Here is a 10,932-nt window from a genome sequence, read left to right on the forward strand (position 1 = left end):
CAGCAATGTCAACATTTAAGTCCTCATAGATATTTAGTCATGTTCATCATGAGCGAGGGGTATATTAATTTACTTGAAAATATCACTGAGTGGTAGGCTACTATTGCAAATACAGCAAGGAATTTGGTTAGCAATTGTTGCTGGAATTTATTTGCACACTTAAATTTTGCTTTCTTAGACAGACAAGAGTCACAACAAGATTATGAAATTCAGACAACAAGAAAATAAAGAAAACACAGGGAGTTTCATTCACTTTCATTATTATCAAATAGTAAGAATACATTCTAAAAGCGGATCTGCGCCTGCGTAAACCCTCCCACGATTAAATAGCTTGCTTCCGTTTATGACCATTCAGGGCAAGATGGCGGACCTTCTCGGCTCAATATTGAGCTCCATGGAAAAACCTCCAACGGTCGGAGATCAGGCAAGCCGACGAAAGGCCAGAGGTATTAGCCATATAAACATGTATATCTTTCTCCTCAATTTCTTTGAAACTATTCGATTGACATAGGGAAGGCATTTTAGGGATACGTCTTCACCCCCTATTATATGTGCCGAAATGTACCCAGTCACGCAAGAGTATTTGCCCTTGTAGTCAGCTCCCCCATTGGCCAGAATCAGCTCTTACGGTCCTCTCATTGGCCAAATGATCCTTCCTTTAAGCGCTGCGTAGCGAGATGTTTTGGCATTCAAAGCAGCACCGCCTCACTGCGTTGTTTCATAATAATGAAAGTTTACAAGTTATCTATCCCAATTAGTCTTTAGTTCGAATATGATATATGAACTAGACCTACACTTATTATTTACATGATGCTACTGTTACTGTAAGCATGATTTATGTTCGTGGTGCCATTGAATTTAGTTTATCAATACACTTCAGTCACAATATAATTTAGCAATATACTTCAAGACTTCATGCACAACACAGATACTTGCCATCTGCAGAAGTTCTCGGACGATTTTGCTATTGTGGGATATGTCAGTGGAGGCCAGGAGACTGAGTACAGAGGACTGGTGGACGGTTTTGTTGAGTGGTGTAAGCAGAACATGCTACTCAACATCGGCAATACAAAGGAGATGGTGGTGGACTTTAGGAGAACTAGGGTCCCTCTGTCTCCTGTTTCCACCCATGAGAGGACGTGGAGGTGGTCCAGAGCTACAAGTACCTGGGGGTGCACCTAAACTGGACTGGACTGGTAACACAGATGTCCTGTACAAGAGGGGCCAGAGCCGGCTTTATTTCCTGAGGTCCTTTGGTCTTTTGGCGTGTGTAGGACTCTGCTGAACATGTTCTACCAGTTAGTGGTGGCCAGCGCAGTGCTGTACGCAGTGGTATGCTGGGGGCTAGTATCAAGGAAGGTGACACCAAGAGGCTGAACAAGCTTATTAGAAAAGCTGGTTCTGTCCTTGGTGTCACCCTGAACACTGTGGAGGAGGTGGCCAACAGGAGGATGAGGACCAAACTCCTGGCCATCATGGACAATCCCTCCTATCCCCTATATGACACTGTGGCAGAGCAGAGAAGCTCCTTTAGCAACAGATTACTACAACCACGTTGCACTAAGGAGCACTATAGGAGATCTTTTCTGCCTGCCGCAATAAGACTGTACTACAACTCCTCCGGCTGGCTCGATCGGGGTGATCAGAGTCAGGCTGGGGGATGTTAAATCATACTGAACTGTTCTTACTGTATATAATGTTTCAGATGTCTATTTTATTTTATTATTCTATTGTCACTTTATTTTGTTGTTGTTGTTTGTGATGTGAGCTGCTGTAACGCTTTAATTTCCCCTCAGGGATCAATAAAGTACCTATATCTATCTATCTAATATAGTGAAAATGTGTGGATATATGAATGTAGTCACAATTAAAGGAACTGACTCACAAAAACATGACTTCTCTTCAACAGAACAGGCAGCAAGACTCAAAAAGATGCAGGAGGAGGAGAAGAGAAAGAAAGCAGACTTCAGAAAAAAGGTAAGAAGCACTCTCTGACTGACTGCACAATGATGTGCATGCAGATACATGTGCCCATCTGTATGAGCTGTCAGTATTCTGCACAGAAGCACCTATAGAGTTGCATTATTTTGTCTGCTCACTCAGCATAATGTCCAGTCAGTAACTTGTGACACCTCTAAATCCAAGTAGGCTATTGTTCTCATTTGGCTGGAGACCAACACAGACTGTGACCTCCTCCATCTCTCTTTCAGATGGAGAAAGAAGTGTCAGACTTCATTCAAGACAGTACACAACCGAAGAGAAAGTACAATCCCATGGGAAAGATTGAAAGAAGTATATTGTAAGTCAACTTCCAACTTTCATCTAAGTTTTGGACATACAATAAAAGTTGTAAAAGATGCAATTTGTAGGAAGAGAACAAAAATGAGCTGGAACATTTGATTAAATCTCCGTGACTCGCTTCCTATCAAGGCATGACGTCGCAGAAGTCGCTGGTCTGACATCGTTTTCTTTTGGTGAGGACGAGGAGAGCAGATATGTCATGATTTTCAAGAAGGTCTGTCTCCATCTTCTTGTACATTCTTAATCATTGCATTCAAAAATATAATCAAGCGCACAGTCTATGAATTAGATGTCATTGTTATTTGAGTATGTGGTGATGTTATTTTATCTCTGCGCGACATGGCAGGAGTTTGCTCCATCAGACGACGAGCTGGAGGCCTATCGTAAAGGCGAGGAGTGGGACCCTAAGAAAGCCGAACAGCGGCGCAGACTAAAAGTAAGACTGGGAACACAAACTGTCATTAGTAATACACAGGGAAAAGTGAGAATTAGGTAAAGCATAGTTATAACATGGTAAGTATCGATGGAACAGGCTCTTGAGTCTTGCCACCCTTTAATAGATACATTTACGCTGACATTACTTTGATATGTCAGACCCTTTTGCTCCATTATATGCTGTTGTCCTCTCACTCGACAGGAACAGGCTGTGTTGGAGGAGGAGGCAGCCAGTAAGTCAGAGAAGCGGGCAGCCTCTCCTAGCTCCAATTACCGTGACAAGTACAGCCATCTCATTGGTACCTCTGCTGCTAAGGACGCTGCTCACACACTAGAAGCCAACCAGGCATATGGCTGTGGTGAGTGTAAACAGCTTAATGTTCCTATGCACCTATGTTCCTAATCGTCAGTAAATCATACTTCCTTAATGTGCACTATATTCTTTGCCTAACAAAACTCACCTTTGTCTTACCCCTCCACTCCCAGTACCTGTGGCCAACAAGAGGGACACCCGCTCCATAGAGGAAGCCTTGAATGAGATGCGGGCCAAGAAAAAGCAGAAGAAAGGAGAGGACGACACAGTGGCAAGCAGCAGTTCCTGAGGGAGAGAGAGAGTCTGTCTGTCTGTCTGTCTGTCTGTCTGTCTGTTGGAGGGAGGGAGGGAGAGAGAGAGTGTGTAACAGAGAAAGTGTGTAACAGAGAAAGTGTTAGGAGCATCAAGAGTACCTCAGAAAAACTGTAGTTGGACACTATTAAAGGCCCTCATTTAGTCAGAAAAGCCAGGAAGCAAAACTGTTTGGTGTGGGCCTTTAATCCACAGTACAATACTGCAAGATCCTACATGTACTTTTCTAGGTCTATGTAATAAGTGAAACTCATGGGCATGGTAGGTCCTTCAATCCTGTATCTTCTCTGTCCTTGACTGTAGTCTGCTGCTGCTTCAAAGCACCAAACTGAACTAATCAGTTTTAGCCCTTACAAGGAAATGAATTATTTTAGCGTCATCTAGTGGCAGGAAGGAACTACAGCATGTCTTATCAGAATGTTTTTCTATGTTGTTTTTAACTGTCTTCCCAAACCCATGGTGATGTTCATGTTTCAATCCAACAGTGTATGTGGGCAAAATATTTGCCTTTAGAATTAGACTAGCTCTGTTTTTGTACATACAGGTAGGCTCTTCGCAAACATCAATGAAAACTTCCAATTTGATGATTGTTTCTTTGGTCATTATTCAGTCTGAAGAATATAATAATGGATAATGGAGGCAAAATGTCACTATCTACAAATCACTGTTACCTTGTGTAAATGCTTAATTGTTTCATCATTAGTCTTTATAAAAGAACATTAAATATATTGTTTAATCTAGTCTGGTCAATTTGAAGAAATGTCACATTCATGTTATATGGACATTGCGGTGTTATTGTTGTTTTATTCCATGCTTTCCCTTGCCCTGGCAATAAAGGTTTTGCCCCATGTCTAGTTGTTTTGCAGACAGAACCAGTTTTACCCAATGTAACCTGTTCTAATAAATTGAGAATGTTGAACAATATCCTATGTTGTGTTATTGTGTCTCGTTTTGTTGCAGTTTTACCCAACTTAGAGAGAAGGAAGAGAGAAGGAACAAATACAATAGTATTTCTCTTATTGTTGTCATTTATTGTTTGAATGCTTAAGGCAAGACAAATGTAGTCTTTCTAAAGTTTTGAATATACCACAGTGTCTTACACGAAATCGGTATTTCAATCATCTTCTCACTCTGCCAAATTTCCGTATCAGTGGAAGCAAGCTCAGTCGCTTTCGGTGCCATGTCCATTTCTCAACAAATATTGAACACGCTTGACCTCGGGTCCGTCGCTGATGTGACCTCCCTCTACGACGTCTGTCATGATGATGAGGACTTGGCCCCACACGGGCGTCCAAACGCTGGTCACTGCGTTGAGTGCGCTGCGCCCGTTGCGCACGGGTCATAACCATTGGTCCAGTTGGAGCGTCCGCGGTATGTGGAAAGTGTCCACCTGTGGCCCGCAAAGTCAAAGCCATCGAGCACATTTTCCTATTCAATTATGACGTCATCCATCCCTGGGGAAACTTGTATTACGTATAGTAGGCTGGGCATGTTTGCTGTGTGCGTGCGCGCAAAATCGTAGTCCTATATATCATGTATAGATCATGTATTTGCTCGTTGGTGATAAGCGAGTTAAGTGATCGCCACAAGGCTTTTGTAAAAGGCTACGATTAAAGTCTTGACCTGAACTCTTCACTCATACATTTCAATGGACTTACATTTCACCCAATAACTCAACAACAATGACTCTCACCACGGTCCTGCGTATTCTTGCCTCTAGGAGGCGCCTTCGATAAACCTAGAATAAATTCGTGATTTAATGCGGAGTTTCACACTATCCTGGGGTTTGCTGTCGCAGTTGCTGAATTTCATTTTGTATTGGAGAGGAATTATCCAAAAATGAAGCACATTTTCTTGTTAATTTTTATTCGTTGGTTCGTTGGTTGTGATATGGAGCTGATAAGAACTCGGAAAGGTAGGACAGGCAGTCTGCAAATCTAGTGTTAAACCTTTATCCACAACTGATGAAACACGTCTATGGAGAAAGAAAAAACTTATTCTGATTACATTTTGTATTAAATGTTGTACCGGATCATAAACAAACCCAATCCTTATGGCTTGTTGTTTTGCACTTTATGGTTTCATTCTTTCATTCTTGTTCCAAATAACTTCTAAATTTGGCAAATTTATGTGTCTTTTATTTCTGTCTAAGGAAGCTGAAATGGCAACTTCTTCTAATAGTGTACACTGTTTCATGAGTTCTTGTAAACTTGAGTTTTAGACCTTCCTCTACCCTCTAATTCTCTGCACCCAGTGTCGACGGTTGTCTGTACTTTCAAAGAAAAAACATACAGTCCCGGAGACAGCTGGCATCCCTATCTGGAACCCTTTGGATTCATGTTCTGTATGCGGTGTGCCTGCACTGAGGTACTAGTGTAGGCTACTGATTCATTTTGATTCATATTGTATAAGCAAGTCAAGTCAGAATGCCAGTTTTGTCTGTAATATTAAATAATGTAAAAGAGTTGGTTACTAAGAGGAGTTACAACACTATTCTGGACTCAATATGAACCACCATAGTCTCTGAATTTAAATGACAATAGATAATCTTACGTACGTCAGAGGTTACTGTGACATATGCCTGAAATATTTGCCGTGAGTGTCTGTTTTGGATCGTGGGATTTCAAGATATGCCTGTAAACCATGTAACTTCTTCTCCTAGACAGGCCATGTGAAATGCAACACAATTAAGTGTCCCACTCTGCGGTGTGATAACCCAGTGACTGACTCTCAACAGTGTTGCCCGCACTGTACAGGTAGGATCTGCCATTTTCATAAAAGAGGCATACATTTGGAGCATATTATCAGTTATTTTGCCCTTTTCACAAGGCACATTTTATACGCCCTTTGTGCTTTTCAAAAGCTTCTCAGTCATATATCTGTATATTCATCTTCATTCCATCATTTCAATTATTGAGAAAAAGTAGCAAGTTTATACAATAGAAGAAAAGTATCCTGCTTTTGTGTAAATGTCTTGCTTGTGATGTTCTCTCCTCAGATGAACCTAGGATTCCTGCTGGCTTGAGAGCCCCGGTGAAGTCCTGCAGGTATAATGGAAGTATTTACCAACCAGGGGAGACCTTTGCAAACCTTGACCTCTTCCCATCTAGACAAACCAATCAGTGTGTCATGTGCACATGTTCTGTAAGTCACACTCTCTACCTCTCGTTTATGACACAGTTTTGTGACTGTGATGTACAGCTCAATACTACTATGAGAATATGTTTATGTTTTTCTTCATGTGTAAAATTCAGGGGCTTAGATTTGATGAAAACATGGATAGCTATAGTTTCATCAATCAATTAAAGTATACGGTATATACAGATGAGGCTGTTACGGTATAGGTTAAGGTATAACTGCTAGTGTAGAAAGCATGCAATAATCTTCCACAGCTTCAAATTAATGATTATTGCCAATGTCACATTATATATTACATCATGCTGTTGTACAGTCATCCAGAGAAATGAACGGCTGTCACAGTGTCAGGGTTCAATTGGTCAGTCAATAACTAAGCCCATTTCCTTCATTTTTGGATTTCTTTTCTTTCTATTTCCTATCTTCAGAATGGAAACATCTTCTGTGCTTTGAAAACTTGCCAGCCGCTAACCTGTTCCTCGTCGGTCTCTGTCCCGGAAACATGCTGTTTGGTGTGCAAAGGTTATCACATTTTTGGCTTTTCACTAGCAGATATATTTGATATATTTAAATATATTTTCTGTTGTAATCAAAGCCACTGCTGGATAGTTGTTTTACTTTATTCTTCTATCATTTGTTGTTTTTCCTGTCTACATTGAGAATGATGTCAAGTAGATGGACTGGAGTGTTGATATCTCCTTATTTTCCCTCTTGATTAGATGGTGGTCTTAATGGGTTCTCATCAGCTGAGGAGGGGGGGCAGCAGTTGAACCGAGGCGTTGTATGTACTTTGCTGTTTTAATGTGTCATATTCAAGGCTCTTAAATATATATACAAAAATAAAATAAAAACATCTCAACAAATATTGCATAATTTGTATTGCTCTGTTTAGGGTCACCACATTTTTCTTTCTCCATAATCACCCATCTTACACAACGCTCAAAGCTCCCTACTGGATGTCCATGTTCATATCTATACTGTATGTTACCACATTTTAACATGTAACAAGTGGGCCTCTCCAACTCATTGAGACTGGAAATGGAAGTGAATCCAAAATAACCCTATGATGCCTGTGTCTATTTGTGTCTGTGAATACACAAGAGACATTCAGTGGACCAGTGTGCTGGAGAGCAGCTCCGAGGGCGGTCTGTCCGTGCCACTCCATCCACAGTGAGGGGGGCTCCCAGAGGCCTAAGCCTGCCCCAACTTCACTTCAAAGGTGCCGCAGAGACCACCGTGAAGATACTGCTGCAAAAGAAGCACCAGAGAGGTGATTGCTTCAAAACAGCCCGACATTTATAATCAGCCTACAGTTTTTCATTGTCTGTGATAGGGAGTTCCTTTTAGTGGTCCATGTGTACTGTCCTTTGAGCTTTGTGATTGTTACAATAAAGCAGCATGTCTATGTTTTTGTTTTTCTCCCAGCATGTTTATACAGCGGCAAGACATATTCCCATGGTGACGTGTGGCACCCAGTGCTAGGAAAGGTTCTAGACTGCATCCTGTGCACCTGTACGGACGGCATGCAGGACTGCAAACGTATTACATGTCCCAGCCAATATCCATGCCAGCATCCCATGAAAAGCGAGGGGAAGTGCTGTAAGATTTGTCCAGGTAGCTCAGCATGGCTAATAACTAATTATATTTACAAATTGAACCAGGGGCTATGACAATCTGTTCTTGATATTCAGCCACGATCTCTAACAGATTTAATAAAACAGATAAATTAGACCATTTCAATTTTTGTGTTTCCTGCCTCCAGATCTTAAAGCTGAGAACAACAGGTCAGACTGCTATCTTGGACATGACAACAACAACCTCTCAGTGTACAAAGTTGAGTCATCATCGAAGGTTCACACAGAGGACACGGTTAGGATAATTGCTATTGAAAGACAAGAGACTGCTGAAGTTGAAGTGCAAGTATGGAAGACAGTAGGAGGTAACTAGGGGTGGAAAGTATTAGAGGGCAGGTAAATTGGAATGTTATCTAACATGGCAGTGTTGATAGCAAAATTATAGCTGTGTATTTTGTTTTTTATAGGAAATATGAAACAACCCTAATCCTAACTTTTTCCTAGGAGATTTACAACTGATTGAAACTGGAGATGTTCAGAAGAAAGACCTTATAGATCATCCAGAAAACTACACATTACTGACAACACTAGATGAAGGTTTGTTTTTGTTTTTTTCTTTGTTCTCTTTATCATATGCAATTAAAGGCCACTTTACAATGAAGTCATTACAAATAGAATTTAATCTGTAGTTTTTTCCACAAAATGAACTGTGAATCATATAATCCTAGCTTCATTTTAGATAGCTTCTTAGTTGCTTGCTAATATGAATAGGTGGTGGATGATGGATACAGTACAAATATTTTCTAGACTAGATTAGACACACAGGAAATTTAATTTAATTTAAATGCCTCTGTTTTCCCCCTTGTGAGTGAGCATCCTGCATCCTGCCAACAAAAATATGGATTTGCTCCCTGTTGGTGTGTTGTTTGATTACTGGTTATTTCTTTATGCAGGGACTTGGAGGAAATTTAAAGAGGAAGGATACAAGCAGAGTGAATTTCCCAAGACCTGTCAGGATGGAATAAGGGAGGTACTGAGGTTCTTAAATCCAGAGCAGCTGGAAGGCTTTTGCTCATCTTAATTTTCACTTAATGCTTTACCCAATGACTTTATTCTGAAGTAACATATTTACTACAGAGGACATTGTCAGAAAATACACAGCATTCATATGCATTTAATTAAGCAGGAAACAGAGCAATGCTTATTTTTATAGAATAATTAGCTTTTGTTTATTATTCAGTTTCAATGTAACTCACTACTGTTTGACGTGCCACATTCTTAATTACAATTAGTCAGCAGAATTGTTGTTACAGAGCATTGTTGAAAGCATTTGGTACTTTAAACTAGTTGTCTAATGTTTACATAAGACAAAATGAAATACTTAAGAAATTGTAAAACAACAAATCCATCCTTGATTTCTTCTCATGGTTGTTTATTGGCAAACTGTGATTTAACCAAAATACTTGTATAGAGTTTTACCATTACTGACCTTTTCTGGTAAATACTGCTGTTAATGCATTTTCAGAATGTACCAAGGAATCAAAATCATCATATTTATTGTAAATACAAATTAACAGATGAAATGTTTAGGTAAAACCTAAAACTGTGGTTTGTTTCTTGTATGTTTGTTTTTACATTGCAGTACTATGTGTATACTTTTGACTTTGTCAGAGTACCTGGTTTGCATGATGAGTAGCCGAGACTGAGACCTGAGGATTTGCATGAGCTCATATCACTAATGCATGGGCTAGCATGGTCTTGAGATGACCTGGGATTGATACCAAGTCTGTTACCATGGTTCCTTGACCTGGATCAGCTGCTGGGGTTAGTGCCCAGAGGTCACAAGAGGAGTGAAGAGTAGTGCAGGTGATTCAACACAATTTGCTTGCATGAGTTACTTTGCCTGAGACTCCAGGAATTGTGTTATGCCCCAGAGTTAGCTCAGTAGGTTTATGCAGTGTTGAGTTGTGCAAACAATTCAGATCTGACACCCAGGCCAATAGGTTATGGGTGGAAATATTGTAGCAAAAATGTGTATGCTTACCACTTAAAAAGTGGTTTTGTATTATTGAATCTGCATTGTCCTGCAACAGTGTTTTCATGTATCCTTCCATGTGAATGGTTAAATTGGTTGGATGGAATGATTTTCTATTGTGTTCTCTCAAATGTTTCTCATACGCTGGGCCAGTTTTCTAAATGGCAGTTTTCCACTAGCCAATTTTCCATAGGATTCTGTGGGATTTTATTACTTGCACGGTTGCAAAGCATTCTTTCACGTAATGACAAGGCTAAAACTTGGAGCCAACCAAATATATGATATTGTGAAGCACCACCTGAGGCAAGAATTCCTGCACAAGATAGGCTATTGTTTTTCTTTCAAATATCCTCCAGTGAATGCAGTTGACCTGGGGGATTTTTGCTTTTCAAATTGCGCCTGTAATTTGGATTCTTACTTCAGTGTTATAGTTTTTTTTTCAAGGTCTATAATGGCCTAACAGGATGAGCACAACAATAGAGCACTGTTAATTTGATATAAATATAGGTCAGGAGATGGAAGGTCACTAATATTTTCCAATACACAGAGGAAGAGGAGAGCTCCCAGGGAGGTATAATACTGTATCATAGGAATAGTATTGATGGAGCAGCCAGACGTTTGAAATAGAAGTAGATAGAAAAGCAAAACTGTATTATGATTCTCAAATAGCTTTGAGACACAATGTGACTATTTGTGGTAGGTATGATGCACAGTCCTTCGTGAAATAAAATCTTGGGTCTTGAAAAATGTAATGTTGGATTGTTTTTCTATCACATCAAATAAATATTATGATGAGTTACTGAAAAAGAATATAATTACTGTCCTAA

The 10,932-nt window shown here is 40.0% G+C and overlaps 2 protein-coding genes across 2 annotated transcripts; both read left to right on the forward strand.

Moving 5' to 3' along the window:
- The first annotated feature begins 351 nt into the window (after positions 1-351).
- spag7 (sperm associated antigen 7) lies at positions 352-4,285 on the forward strand. Its single transcript, XM_083696443.1, has 7 exons — positions 352-446; positions 1,910-1,977; positions 2,211-2,299; positions 2,431-2,515; positions 2,648-2,737; positions 2,939-3,095; positions 3,223-4,285. Exons 1-7 carry the CDS (start codon positions 362-364, stop codon positions 3,336-3,338), a joined length of 690 nt encoding a protein of 229 aa, XP_083552569.1. The 5' UTR covers positions 352-361; the 3' UTR covers positions 3,339-4,285.
- A 915-nt stretch (positions 4,286-5,200) lies between these two features.
- On the forward strand, positions 5,201-9,151 carry chrdl2 (chordin-like 2; the record flags this gene model as incomplete). Its single annotated transcript, XM_083691621.1, has 11 exons — positions 5,201-5,276; positions 5,616-5,728; positions 6,024-6,117; positions 6,360-6,505; positions 6,925-7,018; positions 7,216-7,277; positions 7,598-7,766; positions 7,922-8,110; positions 8,259-8,435; positions 8,575-8,667; positions 9,024-9,151. The coding sequence occupies 11 exons, from the start codon at positions 5,201-5,203 to the stop codon at positions 9,149-9,151; spliced, it is 1,341 nt and encodes a 446-aa protein (XP_083547747.1).
- Between the last annotated feature and the right edge of the window lie 1,781 nt (positions 9,152-10,932).

Source organism: Argentina silus (genome assembly GCF_951799395.1).
Source record: "Argentina silus genome assembly, chromosome: 2".
In the NCBI taxonomy this organism is placed as follows: domain Eukaryota; kingdom Metazoa; phylum Chordata; class Actinopteri; order Argentiniformes; family Argentinidae; genus Argentina; species Argentina silus.

Bases quoted from the DNA above. Each gene is read 5' to 3' on its own strand.
- spag7 (XM_083696443.1), top strand. From the start codon at position 362: ATGGCGGACCTTCTCGGCTCAATATTGAGCTCCATGGAAAAACCTCCA. The intron at 1,978-2,210 runs GTAAGAAGCACT...TCTCTCTTTCAG, and splicing joins AAGCAGACTTCAGAAAAAAG to ATGGAGAAAGAAGTGTCAGA. The intron at 2,516-2,647 runs GTCTGTCTCCAT...GCGACATGGCAG, and splicing joins ATGTCATGATTTTCAAGAAG to GAGTTTGCTCCATCAGACGA.